The sequence below is a fragment of the Anoplopoma fimbria genome, chromosome 16 (assembly GCF_027596085.1).
Source record: "Anoplopoma fimbria isolate UVic2021 breed Golden Eagle Sablefish chromosome 16, Afim_UVic_2022, whole genome shotgun sequence".
Classification (NCBI taxonomy): domain Eukaryota; kingdom Metazoa; phylum Chordata; class Actinopteri; order Perciformes; family Anoplopomatidae; genus Anoplopoma; species Anoplopoma fimbria.
The window spans coordinates 20925456-20945455 of NC_072464.1; the positions used below are offsets into that span (position 1 = coordinate 20925456).

A 20000-nucleotide genomic window follows, 5' to 3' on the forward strand; every position below is an offset into this window, starting at 1 on the left:
AAAGAGGGTTGATCATCCGCTGTATCCCTGCGTTTGGCAGGCAGGACTGAGTAAGAGGAGTCTGCGTTCATTCTTACTTCTGACACCTTAGCTTTCCTGGCTCACTTATCTTTTACACTGTAAATGAGCGCCGTCCTCCAACACCAATAGATCCACTTAATTATTGACTGCCCCCGCACTACCCCTCTCTACATTATTCAGAAAGGGGGATATATTTAGATACTCGTCTGGCCTGGAATGTCTGGCCATATACCTTTCATATGCAAATTCCCCAACCAGTGAGTGTAGAGTAGTGCTACCTAGAGGTTATGCTGCACGGCTGAAAGAAATCATCACTTTTTAAATGCATTTATTTGCCGTTTACATACAAATTGGATACAAATAATAACGAGAAATATCCACCTAAAGTTAAAGAAGCCATATTTGAAAAATTCTAATAGTTTTTTTTTTTTTATATGAGAGGCTAAAACCAGCAAATGTCTTGTTCTTTAACTTGATCTATAATAAATAATACATTACCGAAGCTGTAAAAGATTGATATCTCTAAGTTGACAGTTGCAGCATTGTTATTATGTACTCAATCAATAGCCAGTCTAAAGGGTGATATGACATACAAATGTAAACACAGATCCAGCTGATCCCCCATCAGCTGATGTTTGTTGACTGTTTTTTTTATTGTAAGTGGATTTTTCCATGCACGCGGTGACTCTTTACTCACCTGTTGCCTCTGGAGCAACGGAAGGAGTTTTAAAAGTGCATGAAAAGTCAGCTTGATACGAGTCATGTGGAACACGCTGGCTGCAGGATCGTATGTATACTGTGGGGATGCTAATTGCATCGGCTGGCTGAGAGCCCAGATGGACTTAATCTGTCCTGTCAAATCATATAGAGCAAGCTACATGTCACGCTAGAATAAGTTAACGATGCTATCACAATAGTATAAATGCTTCAAACGTGATTGTATCAGTGTGTTTAGCACGCTGACATTGTGCTACTAAAGGTCTCAGAGTTGATGTCGCGTGGGTCAGAGGGTTTTTTTCTGTGTGTGTGTGTGTGTGTGTGTGTGTGTGTGTGTGTGTGTGTGTGTGTGCGGAGAGTTACTAATGGATCATGCAGGCACTGACTCACTGAGTGTTGTTCCACTGGGTTGTTTGCTCAGTGTGTGTGTGTGTGTGTGTGTGTGTGTGTGTGTGTGTGTGTGTGTGTGTGGACATGCTTGTGTACGCTGGGCCATCACATTGTCTGTGTCCATCCCTCTTCGTCCACTATCTCTCTGGTCCCTTTGGTTGCCATAGACAACCACATCTTTCGTCTCTTATTGGCCGACTCCGTGGCGATGCCTCCTGTAAGACAGCTGGTTTGGTTGAAGGGGACACGTATACCAGAGTAGGGAAAGTCAACCGTCTTCTCAGCTTTTGCCCTCGTTGTGCTTCTGTTTAGTGTCAGTTTTCGGGGAAAAGATGTCGGTAGAAACAAGGAAACAAGGAGTGGAAAGCAAAAGCCAGAAAGTTTGCAGAAATATCCAATTTAACAACGTATTTATTGCAGCTTTAAAAAGCATTTTGACATGGAAGAAATTAAATAAGAAATGCTGTTCTTTCTCATAAAACTGGGCAGAAATAGGCATGCTATTTTATGAATATCAAGATAATTTAAGATAAGATAAGATAAGATAATCCTTTATAAGTCCTGCAGCGGGGACATTTTCAGGATTGCAGCAGCAGAGAGGATAGTGCAAACAAAAGACAGTAAAAAACAAGATACATTTTTTTTTATTATAAATAAGTAAAAACACAGTAAAGAATATCAAATAAGTAAAATAATTAAATAACCATATTTAACAGCATTTTGTAACATTCTTGAAATATGTTGTTTTTTAACATGGATATGACAGAAGTGAACTGTAACTCTGGCGCTGTCCTTTTAATCCTTTTCTCTTGTCGGTACAGTACAGGATGTTACTGAAATCTATTTGTAGCAAACATTTCATTGTTGTCAGCCACTTATAAACCCATCATGCCGGATCAATATATTGGCTGCTGCAAATAGTTGTTGTTGTTGTTGTTGTTATTGCTGAACTGTTGGTGGAAGCAGAGATGAGATATTGGGTATCGTTCAACCCTGCATGATGTTGTTCTCTTGTCAGACAGAAAGTAATGGGATTTGACCGCACATAAAGGGAATCTGATGCTCTATCATATGGACACCAAAACACTGTCCTTTCTCTCTTCCTCTATCATGTCATAAATGCACTATATCTATTATTGTAAGTGCATTTTTAGCCATAAAAAACACACAAAAACATGGTTGAATCAGACTACGCAGTGTTCAAATATGTGAGGTGGAATAGTCTTTTCCTCTTCTCTCCTGTCATCTCCACTCAGCCCCCTCTCTGTCTTTTCAGGGGTGTGTTGTTGCCGCCGAGGAGAGCTTATAAACTTGTGACTAATACTGTAGCCGTTTGATTGAAAGCAGAGCTGATGGCATACCGGAGCCTGCTGCTGCACGGGGGGACTGACATTAAAATAAATCCACATCAGGTAGCTGGGGCTGAGTTAGGCGGGGGTTTTGGGTGAGGCATTGTAGAGAATATTCATCATCGGTGCACTTGTCGCATGCATTGGAAGAAGTGACACACTGTGACTAACATTTATGGGAAGCGAGGAAGACATATTGGATTAAATGCTGCAGAGTCTCAGTTTTGGATTGAGTCAATTGGTGGATGTTGTTTTGTTTATTTAAAGTGGCCCTATTCTGCTTTTCCACTTTGTCCCTCTCCTTTAGTGTGTTATATATATTTTTGTACATGTAAAAGGTCCGTAGAGTGTAAAACCTGAAGTCCACGCCTAAAAGGAGTTACCCTCCCCCTCAGTAGCTCCTGAAACGGCTCAATTGAATTCTCTCCTTCACTTCTGTAACTTTATGAGGTCACAATGTAACTTTATGAGGTCATAATGTAACTTTATGAGGTCATAATGTTACAGAAGTGACGTAAAACTCCTTCCGTCTAGTTTGGCCCTCAAACAACAAAAGACAGAGACGGAGCTGAAGCTCAGGAGGAAGAGTTTTTTTGAAATGTGAAACGTTGACCAATCACAACAGAGCGGGCTAGCTGACCAATCAGAGCAGACTTTGCTTTCTGGAGGGAGGAGCAAGCGCTACAACGGAGCGTTTCAGAGAGAGGGTGAGAAGAGGTGCTGCAGGACAGCCAGGATGAGAAAAACAAGGAGGATTATGAGCATTAACGCATGTCAACATGTTGTCACTGTAACTGGAGATAAAAATATGCACCCGGGAAATAGCATAATAGGGCCAGTTTAAAGTTTATTTAACCAGAAGAGAGAGTGACCTGGTTAAAATGGCAGCATTGGGTAGATAACACAATATCCAAATGCTGATTGTTGCCCTTTTGATTTCATATATCTCTAATAGTTAAGCCTAAGTAGGAGAAACATGTACTCAAAGCCTTCCTCAAAGTGTTGTGGTTTTCTGCCCACGTAGATGACTTGTACTTCCTATTTAGAATGCTTAGGCAAACACTTGTTCCTCCTTTTTTTTTTCTTTTTTTCTGAAAGATTGCTCTTAGACTATACTTAAACAGGAGATTTTCCACATGATGATGGTTTGAAGGAACGAGGGTTGAAGGAACACAATGCTGTAACGGGGATCTCTACTTCTGCTGCATCGGTCTCGCCTACTACTTTGTCAGTCGGTGTTTCACGCTCCGGCTTGCAGAGATAGTCACTGTACATAATTATGCAGCATAATCCAATGTGGCACTGAAGAAATGCAAAGTTTTTTGTCCTTATTCTGTCTAAAGCTGTGGCTGAATCTAATTTCCGGTGATTGTTTGTAAATTGCTGGCCCCTCAACAACATCACTTTACATCCCCTGTGCCCACTTGACACACGTATAACTAGCTGTATATGTGCTCCAGTTGCACAAAGGAAATCAAAGGCGGGGGAATTACCCCCTTTCCCAACAACTGGATGGTAATTTTCCCATCACCACGGTGAAATTTTAGCATGTGGTGGGAGTTTTGGAGGAGGAAGGGTACAGAGTTACAATTACACCCAACAGAGAGCACAAATATGCAAAGACAGCAACAGGAGAGGAAGAAAATGAAGAGAGAGAGATTCAGTGCTAGTCCATAAAAGACTTGATTGTTCTGGCTCCACAAGCACTGCAGTCTTACTCAGGAATGACAAATGAGTCGGTAATGGAGGTACAACAGATAATGACTCCATGGAATGATTCTGAGGACAGTGGGGCTTCTCTCAGCAGACTGTCAGCATCCCACTACAAACTGAGGACAGATAAGGAAGCAGTCTTCTTTATGGACGGACCAATTTGGGTCACAGCAGTTTAGTCTTATCAGTCATGAGTTGAAATTGCCAGACAGGGATAGTTTTTTGTTTTTTTTCTTCAAGCAAGCTGACACGGATGAATATGTCCTGTGAGATCCTGGTTCTGTATAAGCATACAGCAAACATAAGCTCCCTCAGCAGCAGCGTTAGTGGAGGCCTTATGTTTGGGATTCAGAGCTTTGGACGACCAAGACTCTCATACATCAACCTCAGGCTGGTTGTCATTCCAAAGGGATTAGTTTTTTGAGTTTAGGAAATATCCTTTTTTGTTTTCATATGTGTCTGTTTAATATAAGGCTAGGGTTTGGTGATCATTTAATATGATATTTATCCGTCAATGGTATCATGTTTTGCTGAAGAACTGTGCTTATGGGAATAGTCCAGTGTAGTTAAATCAAACTATTGTCTTAATCTGGTATCTCTGTTTTAGTGTGCAAGAGTGTAAACATAGTCAGTGTCTAGCTGGAAATATGTTTTTCGTTATCTTAATTAGAGGTCTAGTGTGTAGTATTGGGCAATCTTATGGTGAGGTTGCAGGTTGCAACCAACTACAACTTCTCCAGTGTGTTAAGCTTGTTGGAGAATTATGGTGACCAGTCTTTGGTTTGTCCGATTATGGGCTTCTGTAGGAACATGGAGGCCGTCTCTGGGAAAAGGGCTGGCTTTGTATGAAGGTAAAAACAGCTCATTCTAAGGTAACGTAATAACAACTGTTATTTTCAGGAAATGATTCACTAAAGAACACATACTTAAAATATTGTATTCCATTTCTGATTTTTTAGATCCGCCTACATGCTACACCATGTAGCTTTTAAATAAATAAAGAATCAGTACTTTTCAATTATAGTATTTAAGTCACTTGAGTATATGTACAAAATTGACTTCACCATGTGGTTTCATTTCATATAAACTATTAATTATTTAATTACAAGAAAACATTCTATATCATGATATATATTATTATCAAGATATGAAATTACTTTAAACGTATTGGAAGATTTTTGCCATAGCCCAATGTTAAGCTGCAGCCAGTTACCCTAGCTTAGCAGAAAGACTAGAAACAGGGAAACAGCTTCTCTGGCTCTGCCCAAAGTTAAGAAAATCCGCCAGCCTGTCTTGTTTATTTAATCCATTCAGTGTTGGAGTCTCCGCCGGTTGCCTGGCAACCTCACGGTGACCACAAGACTCCAGTAAGTCACTGCATCTGGCCAAGAAATAGGAACACAACCCCCTGTAGGAACCACACACTTAGATTTAATTGAGTTGACCATAAACATCCCTAAACAGAGTACAGATTTAGTACCTATCGAGCATTTGACAGACAATGTCATACAGAAGAGGAATAACAAGAATGAAACTGCCACAATCATTCAGAGGGATTTTTAAGAGCATCAGAAGACTCTTGGAATTAATATTTATGTCTAGAGCTGTGACGATTAGGTGATTAATCAAGTAGTTTCTCGACAGAAAATTGATCTGCAACTATTTTGATAATATGTGTGTCAGTTTTATATCATTTTAAACCGAATATCTTGATAAAGTAAGACATTTGAAGACGGCACCTCGGACTTCAGGACACTTGGATTGACAATTTTCACAATTTTCTGCTTTTTTAGTCTATGTGATTAACTGATTGATCAATGGGATAAACAAAAGATTCAGCTATGACAAAAATAATCATTGATTGCCCCCTTATTCATATTCCTATTTTCTTGAATGATTTAGGGTTTTTATAATTGGTCCAATTTCAACCATGATGTTATTTGATGCTAATAATGATGACAAGTGAAGTGGATCACTACAACTCACAATCCTAATATTAAGGACTATCTTAGCAGCCCCTTAACTCTCTGAGGCTTTTCATTTTAACAATCTTCAACCTTTGCTCTTAAAACACTTAGGCTAACCAAAGAAGGAGGTCGACAGTCAAGGAGGAATTTTTTTTTTATCGGATTAATGAGATAGAAATCTCAGTGAGGCCCAGAAGGGACTGGTAATTGGTTTAGGACACAGTGCATCTGGAGCTATAAAGAAGTAAGAGAGAGACACTTAACCATTAGTTTAATGGAGTCTATTGTTAGCCTTAGCTTAAGTTCATAGATGGTGAGGCCCACACTGGGTGAACTAGTGATGGGGATTAGCTGTTTGACTGACTGTTTGTCTGGGTATCGTCAGAGACAGGACGCCGCTCTGCTCTGCTCACTTCATTTAGCCTCCAAAGGGAACTCCTGCTCTGCTCTTATCCACCAACCACAGCTGCTGGACTCATTTGAACCGCCTGTACCTTTGTTCATTGTATAAGTCTTTCTGTGTGTGTGTGTGTGTGTGTGTTCTGTTTAGGGTCTGTGTGTGTGTGTCACCCTGTCAGTGACCAGGCAGAGTGTGGGTGTAAGGTACATGGGGCTCAGGTTACTCATTCCTCTCCGGCACAGGACTCGCTCTGTGCCTCACAATTTAGCAGAAGAGAGGAGAGCGGTGCACAGAGGCAAGCAGAGGGACTATTTATAGCTCACTTCTGGCCTACTTGGCAACAGGAAGGAGATGAAGACAAGGAAAGGAACTATGGAGGCCAAGGAGGGACAAAATAGAAAATAGAACATCCAACTAGAGCAAAAGACACTCGGGCTGGGCAGAGAGGAAATAAGTTCTACTTCTGGGACTTCGGCGGTTCAGAGGCGGAAACTTTCTATTCTGAGACTTTTTTCGCACCGAGACTTAATCTCAGTCGTTGTCATTCCAAACAGGGTCGTGAGGAATTTATGTCAGTTTGCAGAAGATGACGTCAAACACAAAGCAACCACTGTACACTGATGTTGGTAACAGTGTGTTTTCCCTGAAGATAAAAAAAATAATACTTAAAGTTAATACTATAGGGTTTGAACAAAGTTTGTAAAATGCTTGATTTCAACAGTTATGTTTTCAAGGTCAGAAATATGCTTGATTTCTAATATACTCCACACAAGTCGTCCACACAACCTTCCATATTTTATAAAATTGCAAAATTTCTTCCACAGTCTTTTATATAAAAATTCATATCTGCAGGAGACCTTTCAGTCACATGCATGTTCGTATTGTTCTAATAGTTGTAGCTTCTTATTAACATTGAATATAGTATAAAAGACTGGCGTAGATTCTGTTTGTTTTACTGATGAGAGAGAAAAAAATGCATTTATTTGGTCTCATTTATAAAGTATTTAACATGTGTGTTTGTTCTCAGCAAAATCTCTTTGAAACGACTGGTTTACGTAGTCAAAATAACATGTGTGCTTCTTGTGATTCATAGATAAGGACTTATGTGAATTGCTGTCTACAATTGTTTGTTATTTTTAAAAAGTTGGTCCCATGAATAAAAAGTATATTGATTGCTGTAGATATAAAGTCAATATTTCTGTAAACTTTATTTTTTGTAAATTGCATTTATCGTAAAAATTAAGATAATGAAAAAGGCTTTGAGAGTCTGGAAACTTTTGGTTTAAGTACCTTGAAAGAGCTTGAAAAGTTCTTAAATTTTACTCTCAAATACTGTATAATCCCTGAAACACTAGTAGAGCTCATACTCTACTGTGTAGTGACTCAACTCCCCCATCAGCTTAAAGCACACAGCACAGCTACCCACTCTGTGTGTGTTTGTCTCAATCGGTCATGAGGTGTTTTGTTAAACTTCTCAGTCATTCTGTGCTCCCTCCTATTACGGTCGGATTAGTCGTTCAAGCTGCCGTACGGCCTGAAATATGTGTATACGTCCATGTGAGTGTGCAACCATGAACAATGTTTCTTAAAATAGCAATTCTGTTCAAATGAGAAACTGAACGCACTCTTTACATTGGCTGATTATGAGACAATGGGCTGCACAGACATGCAAAAGGCCCCACCACCTTTCCCACAAGTCATTGAGCATCACTTTGAAATCATTGAGCATCACTCTGTGGTTGTTTTGTGTCCCTTTGTAGTTGTTTTGAAATTGTTTTTGTCTCATTTTAGTCATTTTGCATCTCTTCAAGGTTGTTTTGCACCTTCTCACAGTTGTCATTAGTCTCTTTGTGTGTCTTTGCAGCTGTTTTGCATCTCTTTGGAGTAGTGTTGTTATTGTTTATGTCTTTTTTAGTTGTTTTTTCATCTCTTTGTAGTTGATTGGTGTCTCTTTGTAGTCATTTTGAATCTCTTTGAGGTCTCTTTACTGCTGTTTTGCATCTCTTTGTGGTTGTTTTGCATCTCTTTGTAGTTGTCTTGTTGTTGTTTTGGTCTTTTTAAGTCATTTTCCATCTCTTTGAGGTTGTTTTGCATCTTTTCATAGTCGTCATGAGTCTCTTTGTGTCTCTTTGCAACTTATTTCTTTGTTGTTGTCTTGTAATTGTTTTGGTCTTTTTGTAGTCTTTTTGCATCTCTTTGCATCTCTTTGTAGTTGATTGGTGTCTCTATGTAGTTATTTTGAGTCTATTTGAGGTCTCTTTGAAGTTGTTTTCCATCTCTTTGAAGTTGTTTTGCATCTCTTTGAAGTTGTTTTGCATCTCTTTGTAGTTGTCTTGTTATTGGTTTGGTCGTTTTTAGTCATTTTGCAACTCTTTGAGGTAGCATTGCACCTTTTCATAGTTGTCAAAAGTCTCTTTGCAGCTGTTTTGGTGTCTTTGTAGTCATTGTGTGTATCTTTGTAGTTGTTTTTAGTTTTTTTGGGGTCAAATTGAGTCTCTTCCTGGGTGGTACGTGTCTCTTTGAGTGACATTTTGTAGTTAAAGACCAGCGTGGTCTCTGACACTTTGAACCCCTTGACTATTCACTAATCCATCCACAACTCTTAAACCTCCAGTTTTCTCCGGTAACCCAACATGTTTAAATGAGGAGATGACTTCATTCGCCATGCTGCTGTATTTCAGTCCCACTTTGATTGTTGTTGCGGGGAAGCAACTAAAAGTCCTTATAGGGCAGCGAGTATTTAGGTATTCCACCTTAATCCATCTCAGGAATTTGTTCTTCAGGCCGTGATTGAGGAAAGGGAAGCAGGGAATTAACATATTCTAGACAGCTGTGTCAGAGAATTTGCAGTGTGCCCTCTTCCTGTTGTGTTTTTCTTTTCCCCTCAATCATCGTCTCTGTCCAAACAGACAACACTAATGAACTTTACGGGAACATTTGTGTTGATACAGGTCTAATTTTAATCGCGAGTCCTTCAATAAAGTGAATTTAAAGTCGTCCTTACTTTTTTAGATTGACCCACTCGACTTCTATCAAGGATCTTCTATATGTCACGTTTTAAAGGGTCACTCCACTTCAATTCACTTCTCACTAGGAGTACTACTCAGATTGGCGAAAAAGTTACAGGTTGCATAATGGGAAGTGTCGGATCCTGTGTTTTTGGAGATTGACATATAGGGAGCAAAAGATATCTCAGCCAGTGCTGCTTTGATTCTGACTTCATGAAAGTGAAACACAACATTGCTGCGGTGCTCCTCTGAAGGATCACTGCACCTTAATTTCCCCAAAACACACACATGTTTTCTCTTACCTCTCGTGGTATTTAGCAAGGCAGATATTTTGGTTTAATTTTATTGAGCAGGGTTTTGAAATACTGTATCTGCCTCTGAGATTAATGCCCCTGTCCCAATGCAACTAATTTGACAGTAATTACATTTCTGTTGCAATAATAAAATTTAAAGACAATTTACATCAATATGTATTTCCAGGAACAAGGTCAGGATATTCCAGGAATTTTACTGTGATGACTTTTCATTGGAACTAGTTGTCTTTTTTGGAAAGAGAAAACACTTTAGAAACTAGGCCTGCAACTATGTTTTATAATAGATCTGTTACTTCTTTTTTCAATAAATTGTTTATTCATTTATTAAAAAGGATCCCCATTATCTGATGGCAAGGGCACCAGCTAATCTTCCAAGGGACCCAAATCCAGTATCATCATATTCATTTTACACATAATGTAAACAACATCACATTTATGTTCAACTCATGTTCACCTCTATTTGTGTTATATGAAGAAAGCGGTACATTCACTTGCATCAGCTTTAATAAAGTAGTCTTTGAATTTGTCTATGAATCACTATAGAACAACAACAAACCATTATACACAACAAACACTAGACTATCGATCAGCTGCTTAAATAATTCATTCTTGAATGGTATTCGAATGAGGATTTGGTTTTGGATTGACGTACGTAAAGAGGGGAGATATTCCAAAGATTGATGGTTTGACAAACCACTTTTGTTTTTGAGGCATTAGATTTTGGGAGAGGTAACATGATTTGGTGTTAATCTGCTGTTTTAGTCATTTACTTTGAAAGTCACTAAATTTTGTTATTCGACTGTGTAAAACCTTGGGTTTAGTGGACCTAATTCTATTGCTAAAGAATGTAAGGAATGAAGGCAAGCCTTTTCTATACTGGTAACCATGAGTATTTATCGGAAAAAGTAGGACTAGTCTTGCTGCTCTTTTCTGGACAATCTGTAGTTTCTTCAGTAAACTTTTTGATGCAAAAGACCATTCTTTTTATTGTGACTCAAGTTTTCCCATTTTTTATTCCCCTCTTTTGTTTATCCGTAGAGGCAGAAATCTCTAAAAAAATATATGATGAGACTTTAGCAAGTAATTCTGCTGCACCCACATGCCTCTTCACCACAAGGCGTAATTGAAAAAATCTGTTTTGTAATTTGGGTGAATCAAGCCTGTAGGAACTCCTGATGTGAAGCAGTGAAAGTTACACTTAAACTTCACAACTAATGCAACTCTTTTCATCATTTGCAGTATGTGATCTCCCGTTACGGCTCTGTGTGTGCCTGCTTCATCCACTGTGGCCGGAGAGAGTGTGTATACAGTGTGTAGCCTGTACTAGCAGTGTTTTCAGTGTTTAAGTTGACACAGCTGGTGGGCAGGATGTCAGCTTCAGGCCTCCGTCTCTGTTTGTAATTCTCCCCTCAGAAAGCAGCCTTCCTTGGCTATAAATAGCCTCTACATATGTGTGTGTGTGTGTGTGTGTGTGTGTGTGTGTGTGTGTGTGTGTGTGTGTGTGTGTGTGTGTGTGTGTGTGTGTGTGTGTGTGTGTGTGTGTGTGTGTGTGTGTGTGTGTGTGTGTGTGTGTGTGTGTGTGTGTGTGTGTGTGTGTGTGCCCCACCTCTCCTCTGTGTGCCCAGAGAGAATTATGTTCCTCCACACAGCATTTCCATCTGTGTGAGTAAGTGTGTGTGTGTGTTTTTGTATGTGTTTTTATCTTTTCCATGTCCACTGTTCCATGTCTCACTGTATTTGCTCTGTATGCCCCGTGTGTGTTTTGTGTGTGTTAATGCGTGCAAGATGATGGTGGTCGTAATGATGATGAGTGTGTGTACGGTGTCTCTACTGCACAGAGAGATGCATGGTTTGATTTGATGTGACACACACACACACACACACACACACACACACACACACACACACACACACACACAATCACACACATGGTGGCTCTATAGGTGACAGGAAAATCTTATTTCTTTATATGTCTTTCGGTTTTTCTAAAGTCACTGTCTATTCCCGCAAAAAAAGAAGCTGTATCACAGTTTTTCTCCATTGTACACACACAAAACCTCACATGTACTACCGTTCAACATACCTTTGTTTGAATAAACAGGAGTTTGTATCTTTTAGTACACACAGAACTGTAATACTTACGTCTCTTTCTGAGAGCATCCTTGCTGGTTGGAGACACGTAACCATGGTAACTCGTGCCGACCTCTTGCGACCGAACGATCATTTGTGAGAATCAATTGCACCAAGCAAAAGTGGAATCTTATACCTACACTTACATACAAGCGTTATTGACATGACAGAGTTGTTCGCCATTGTCTGATATGAACCGCATTGCATTGTGGGATATATGGTGTTGCAGGCTCCAGTGTTTGCATACTTTTGTTCCATACTAAGGGATGGACATAGTAAAGATTTCACATACTGTTTAAGCATACTAAAAATACATGTTTGTATGAAAATTCAGACTCCAGACTGCTAAACTCTAAGCACAATTTCATTGTTTTCAAGTAGAAATTCTAAGTCCTTTTATCCCTATCATCTCCGTCTCTTACCCTCTGGTAACTATAATGAGTTTTTCTCCTCCTCCTCCTCCTCCTCCTCCTCCTCCTCCGCCTCGCTTTCAAAACGACCATAAAACGTTCCTGATGTGCGGTTGAACATTCATGAGGTGATTACGTGACGATGTGGGTCTGTTTTTAGACTGTCAAACTTGGACGGTGGAAGACATATTTGTGTTTAGAGGAGTTCCTCTGAGTTCAGCCGATGGCCGATGGCAGCAGAAGCAGTCAATGGGAGGCCGTCCTCGCCCTTTTTCCTCCCCCTCTTTATTTCTCTTTTACTTTCTTTCTCTACTTCTACGTCCGTTGTTCTTTTTTTTTTTTCTTTCTCTCTGGCCCAGGGTAAAGGGGTTGAGTGAGAGTGATGTGTGTTTATAGCTCTTAAGAGAAATGACGAGTGTGTGTGTAATGGGTTTCCTTTTTTCTCCACTCTTTGGCCCATTCCTTTTCTCCCATGCATAAAATTGCCGCTCTGATTCTCACACACACACACACATAAACAGTACACACTTTTTTATCTTAACTGTTTCCTGTAGATAAAGCCAACAGGGTGTTCTGCATCAGAGCCAGATGCAGCCTCTCTAGGAAAGATTGACATTTTGTGTTATTTTCTGATTAAACCTTTCACTTATACCATAAAACAGTTTTCAATTTTTCCTTTTCTCGTGTGTCTTCTCCCTCCAGACGAGCATAAAGGAAGGATTGTTGCTGAAACAGACCAGCTCGTTCCAGAGGTGGAAAAAGCGTTACTTCAAACTGAGAGGCCGGACGCTCTACTACGCCAAAGATGCCAAGGTGAGCTCAGCTAGTGTGTCCAGGTTCAACACGCATACTAGAGTGGCCACAAGCGAACTGGATAAATGCTTTCAAGTCAGCTGTCTATGAATTAAATTGGATTAGATGGAAAAATCTCAAACTTCCCTTTTAGTGTTTATCCTCAGTTTTTGTCCTCTTATTCCTAAAAATATATATTTTTTAATGTGTGGAGAAAAAAGCTTTCACAGGTTCAGACACTAGCAGACCATCTAAAAGGAATATTTATTTTGGAAATACGCTTATTAGCTTCTTTGCCGAGGCTCAGATGAGATTGATACCACTCTCATGTCTTTACAAAAAAAGTCTCTTTTGGAATTTGAAAACATGATAATGTATGTTAGTGTGCACACATGGTTTGGCAACATAAGTACGAAGTATAATAGCATGTCAAGCTATACCAAATATCACGAATGAAACCGAAACAAATTGACTCTGTAGTGAGTGGTTAGAATACATTAGCAATTGGCCCCAATATTAAGTGGCCAGATATATACATGTATTTGGTGTAGAAACCTACAAACATGAGCAGAGCCGCCTGTGTTTCAGTTTAACTGGTGACCCTCAGTTGATTGCGTCCGTGGTTTGCTCATGTTGAAAACAAAAACAGAACATGCAGTTGTCTTTGTAAAAGCCACCACTCCATTTTGAATACAGACTCATCAGTGTTTCTTATCTACGCCAACTATAAGTTACCACAAGCAACCAGGGACGCACTCAGCTAAAAGTCACCACTTAACACGGTCACTTATTGAATTGAAACACCTGTTGCTCTGAAACGCTTGTGATCCAGTCAAAATTCTAATAAGCTTGAGTTGGCTGTTTGAATATCGATCCAGACAACCGAATGTGCAAAAAAACAGACATTGTGATGATTGTACCAGTTTTAATTAAATGTTTAAAGCTTGCTAAATCGCCTGGATTGCTGCGGTAAAAAGCCACTTCTGTTGCAATTCATAATTTTGATGACGTCTGTTGTAGAATGGTCGCTTGTAGTCCGAGCCTGCAGCCAGTTAGCTTAGCATAGCACAAGGGGGGGAAGCTGCTAGCCTGGCTCCGTCCAAAGATTTCAAAGCACGGGTGAAGCTCACTAAGTACCACGTTATAGAAAAAAACTATGTGGCCAGGACCAGTTGCTTCCTGGATCTTCTGCTGGTTGCCTAGCAACTGGTCCGGGCCCAGTGATATAACGTTTTAATTAGTGAGCTTTAGTAGGCTTATGCTGGTAGGCATATTTTTTAACCTTTGGACGGAGACAGACTAGCTGTTTGCAGCATTTATGCCAAGCTATGTTAACCTGCTGCTGCTAGTTGTAGTTTCATATATTCCCATATTTACCGTAATCCATCTCGCTCACTTTTGTAGAATGATACTTTCTGATGTTGATCATTTCCTGATCAAAATTCCTTTTATCCTTTATTTCCCTTAATCACTTCAATTCATTTCCGACCATCACATTTTTCCCTCTTCCTTTCAACTATAGTTTTAACTAAAATCTAAAGTATTTTAAGGACTTTTTTACTCTTGTTGACGTCTCTTTCCCCTTTGCTTCTAATCTTCCTGGTCTCGAACATGGGTGTATGTGTGTTTATATGTGTGTGTGTCTGCAACGCGCACTAGTCTGGCAGTGCCCTGGCGCACTGGCAGGAGCGGGCGCTGCGCAGAGTGTCCAGGAGCCGCGTGTGCTGGCGCGTTCTGGCCGTGTGCTGGACGGGCGCACGACACTCCCCTCCACCTCTGGGCGCCAGCGGATCTGAGGAGGGCCTAGTGAGAATTCGGGTCAGCACAGCACAGCCAGGGTCCAGATCCACCACGACAGCCTAACCATTCTACCTATACCTATGATAGTGCTGCATTCATGCCATATGGAAGTACTGGGTCAAGTTAGGTTTAATATCTTAACATGTAGAAATATTATTATGGTAGCAAAATAAACGGGTTCAATCGGACATCGGACAGATTTGTTCCATGCATCCCAACTTTTTGGAGGAATTTTCCAGAACTTCTTTATCACTATATGACATGAATGCACTTTGTATATATGCCCTCGCAGCTTAAAGTCTCTCGATGGCCATGGTGGAAGAACTCAAACAAAGTAAATATATATATATATATATATATATATATATATATATATATATATATATATATACTTTATCTTCTTCGGTAAGGATGAGTAACTTACGACTGGAACCTTACAAGTGAGTGTGTTCTCTCATGGCCAGACAGGGACGTCTGCCTCTATAGATAAGTGCCCATTTCTCCACATGTCCATCCACTCCGGTGTCTCCGAGGTGGCCTGGCTGTCTGTGCTGCCCTGTGCTTAGGAAGCCTGACCTCCTCATCGATCCATCAGGGAGGCTACATCTCAGCCTGTCCTATTAGCTACTCCCCTCTCCTCTCTCCTAGAAACAATGGTAAACTATATGATAAGGCCTCAAGGGTGTAAAACGAAGGAGAGAGGAAATCAGAGGAGGAAAGGAGGCTTGTTGAGATGCAGCCGCTGGATCTATGGGTAACAGAGGGTCTGGACGCTTGTCTTTGTCCACCATTCACTGTCAGCTTTCATTACAGCTTCCCTCAAGACAGAGGAGCGTGTGTGTGCGTGTGTGGTGTGTGTGTGTGTGTGTGTGTGTGGTATGTGTGTGTGTGTGTGTGTGTGTTGGGCTAGTGGTGTTGTGATTGATGGGGAGGGGAGAAGAAGTGTGTTAAAAGAACCATAGAAAGTTATCGCCCACATACATACGCAGATGTGATTCAATGGTAGAGCAGCCAAGAGCGCTGTGACAAAGGGGGTGCAGTGTGTGTGTGTGTGTGTGTGTGTGTGTGTGTGTGTGTGTGTGTGTGTGTGTGTGTGTGTGTGTGTGTGTGTGTGTGTGTGTGTGTGTGTGTGTGTGTGTGTGTGTGTGTGTGTGTGTGTGGCATGTGTGTTCATACTTACGCCCTCTTGGCTGACACTCCTCGAACACATTCACACGCACTTCAGGGCATATGTGGAAGTGCTGGGACACATGCTCCCTCTACACACACATAAACACACACACACACACACACACACACACACACACACACACACACACACACACACACACACACACACACACACACACACACACACACACACGCACACATAGTCAGCGTTGGCTGGTGTCCCTCTTCAGCCAGGCCTGGAGAGAGCGTCGTTGACTGGGCATTCCCTCTGACAGCTGCAGCAGCTCACTCCCACACACACACACACACACACACACACACACACACACACACACACACACACACACACACACACACACACACACACACACACAGAGTCAGAGGGCATTCCTTTGACGGCATGGGTTTTTTGGCCCGCGGCCCTTTAAGAGCTCAGCTGCGTGCCTTACGCATCACAGCTCTGTTAGGATATCGTGTTCCTGTTTGTAGTCTCTGGCTCTCCTCTCTCTCTGTCTGTCTGCTGGCTGTATCGCTTAGAGCCGGCTCCAGCTCCTCCGCCGCCATATAGAAATCCAATAAGGCACATCAGCATCCACTGTCTTGTTTCTCATTTAGGTACAGAGTCAAAACAAAGGAAACGGAGGAGGGAAATCCTCACAACAGCGAAGGTTTATAGTGCCGGCAGATGGATCTTTCAGAGAGCCAGAAAGAAACTGGACTCTTTGTTCTTGACCAGAGCCATCAGCTTTTCCTCCACACTTTAATAGCCCAACCCATCCGCTTCAATCAATCAAATATGAATTGATTCCAGCCAATAAAACTGTACTTTTTTTAAATTCTTAATTTCCCCGGTAACCAATTAATGCCCAGATCTGACTTATACATTTTGAGGCATGACAGAAGACAAGCATGGTACACAAAACATTAAGTTAACCTTCTTTAATTTGACTTTCTCTTGAAAAGAATTGTACCATAAAATGCTTTTGTTTGAAGTAACACAGGATTTTTTTATAAAGAGTTGAATGAATAACATAAAAAGGAGTCTGATGAAGGTTTGCGCAAACCATTTCCGTCCTAAAACGTGTTTTTTTTTACAACTGATATGATATCAGTTTAAATGTTTAAAGTCATGAAGCCAAGGCCTTTCATACTCTTTCACTTTTAGAATAGGCTGTCATAAATGAAGAAATTGCAGAAATGTTGTTCTTGATTCAGGATATGAGGAGAATTCTGTGAGGACCGAGCCAGTTTGTAAATTGAGAGATCAGATATATATTTTCTGCAAAAGGCACAAGCTGTTATATTCAATTTCAGATGTGAAAAATTTGATTAGATTCAGAGGTGACACATATTGTATCACTGACTTCAAAGAAGAGCAGACATAGTGGAGAGTTTTCTTTGCCTGCATGGTACCAGAGATCTGGAGTAAAAGGAAATATCAGTTCAGGTAGGTTTCTTTTGGTGACAGAAATGCAGCTCAAGTTCTTTTAGGAGAAGATTACATTTTGTTTGAAATGCTTCCAAATAAAGTCAACCCCAAAAACCCATATGAGTATTATGTTTTGTGTTAAAGCTGCAGTTAGTAACTTTTATAAAAGATATATTGTTCTCAAATATGGTCAAACTATCACTTTATCCTGACAGTAGTACATGAGACAGATACTCTGCCTCCTTTAGTTCTCCTAATGGCATTAACAACTTTCCATCGAGCCCGAAGAAAAGCATCCGACCAGAACCGCAGCTGTTTATTACTGCTTGTGAAAGCTTGTGAACTACGATCAAACTGTCAAACTAGGAACCGCTTATCAAATATGAATCAGGATTATGTAACTGAGTGGCCTTTTTATTGCCTCAACTGTTTCCAACATGTCTTAGTGTTCTATTCAGCTGTTAAATGGTCAGTTGCTCTGGCCGGTGGGTGGTGCTTGGTTTTGGCCGACTTTCTCATTTCACAGCTACACTATACACTCAAATATGAAATATAAAAACATAACAAGCTTGGGTTTGGGTAATAAGTGGAAAATATTTAGGTCTGAAGGGGTTTATGACGGTGTTTATTACAAGACGACGACGCCAAGACGAGTTTTAGTTTTAATATCCCCATCATAAAACATAACCTACCAAATGTTTTTAATAATGACCTCTGCAAAAGCTGAGAGGAATGCACATTTTTTGTTTCCTTTATTTTTACTACGTAACAGTGGATAGATTGCGCTCATTAAGTGCTGTTTTCCAACCATTAGAGTTATTTGGGAAGTGGTGCATTATCTGAAAAAAATGTTGGTTACATATTTGATATCTGGATCATATTTCTTGCATTTATAAATGCTGCACTTTCATGGTTTTGCAGTAGCTTCCATTTAGTTCTGAGAAGTCGTACCTGTTCATTTACGGCCTGCTTTGCTGCGGTCATGACAAGACATTTCTTTCACAGCCAATCACAGCTCTCTTCATACTCTAGCATAAGTTACAATAAGCTAAATTCAAACCTCTGTTTAAAACATTGTCTTAAAGGCTAATTCTCTTGTGTCCTCTTCCTCTATTCTCCCTCTCCACACCTCCTCTTCTCTGCAGTCCCTTATCTTTGACGAGGTGGACCTGTCGGACGCCAGCGTTGCAGAGTCCAGCACGAAGAATGTCAACAACAGCTTCACAGTGAGTTCATCTTGCAGTCTTACCACCCAAACACCCACACAGAGGCATGTGTTGAGAAGTGAGAGTGTAATAACAGCTAGTTTCACAATCTAGATCCCCATGTCACTGTGGTGCAGAGTTATGATAAATATATTCAGAAGTTGACACTTTTTTTTCAAGTGCAATACATTTGCCTTGACACAATCATTTCAGTAGATCAGAGATGACATCCTGATCTGCTGAAATGATTGTGTCATGGCCTGAGAGATGAGTAAGAATGAGGTAACAATGGAAGCCGTGGTTTGGTTTTGTGTTGGAACATTTCAACATTTTGGGTAATTAACTTATTTTCTTTCTGGCGGAGAGTTAGATGAAAAGATCATTACTATTCTCATATAAAGCTAGAGCCATCAACCATTAGCTTAGCTTAGCATAAAGACCAGAAACAGCTAAGCTTGGCCCTTCTGAAGGGAACAGAATCTGCCCACCCTCTGCTCTAAAGCTCACTGATTAAAAAATATATTTTTTGGGGCATTTTAGGCAAACTCAGGCTCGCATGCCAATGGTAGAACATGGTATGAAAGCAATGGCACGCTAGCAATAAGTGTGCAAGAGAGTTTTATAGAAATTGGAAAGTCCCCTCTAATCCCCATACCAAATAACTTCTGCCACAGCATTGGCAGTGGTGCAGCCTGTTTCAGTTTGATTAATGTCTTTCCATATAGGCTAGTTATCAAAGCCCTCCGAGCAGAATGTGATAAGGTTATTGCTGATGAACAAGATTGTTGGAAGGCTGGAAGGGTTAATGATTTCAACTGAAATGTGGATGGCAGCCTTCTCGCTCTCATTTATAAGTACAGATTTAAATTTTGATACAGTGACATAATTAAACTTTGTGTTAATGTTGATATGGCACACTGATAAACAAGAACATTTAAATTGGCACTTAAATTGGCACAACCAAAAAGGTTGCTGAACCCTGGTTTATGTCCTATAAAAAGTGTTAAAACAGGGAGTTATGTGTCTAACCTTTTCTTGACAAGGAAATAAAAAGAAATTACGAAGAAATAGAAAAGTAATAGCGCAAAAAAAACCCTCCAGCAGGCAGATTTTGTTATTTTTGGATAGAGCCAAGCTAGCTGTTACCCCCTGTTTTCCAGTCTTTTTGTTACGCTAAGCTAACTA

At 40.3% G+C, this 20000-nt stretch overlaps 1 protein-coding gene across 1 annotated transcript in view; it reads left to right on the plus strand.

The window, feature by feature from the left end:
* Positions 1-20000, plus strand: part of dgkh (diacylglycerol kinase, eta) — a 59038-nt gene that overhangs the window by 999 nt on the left and 38039 nt on the right. Inside the window, 2 exon segments of the mRNA XM_054614874.1 lie at positions 13122-13232; positions 18756-18836. Coding sequence (XP_054470849.1) covers positions 13122-13232; positions 18756-18836 — 192 coding nt within the window.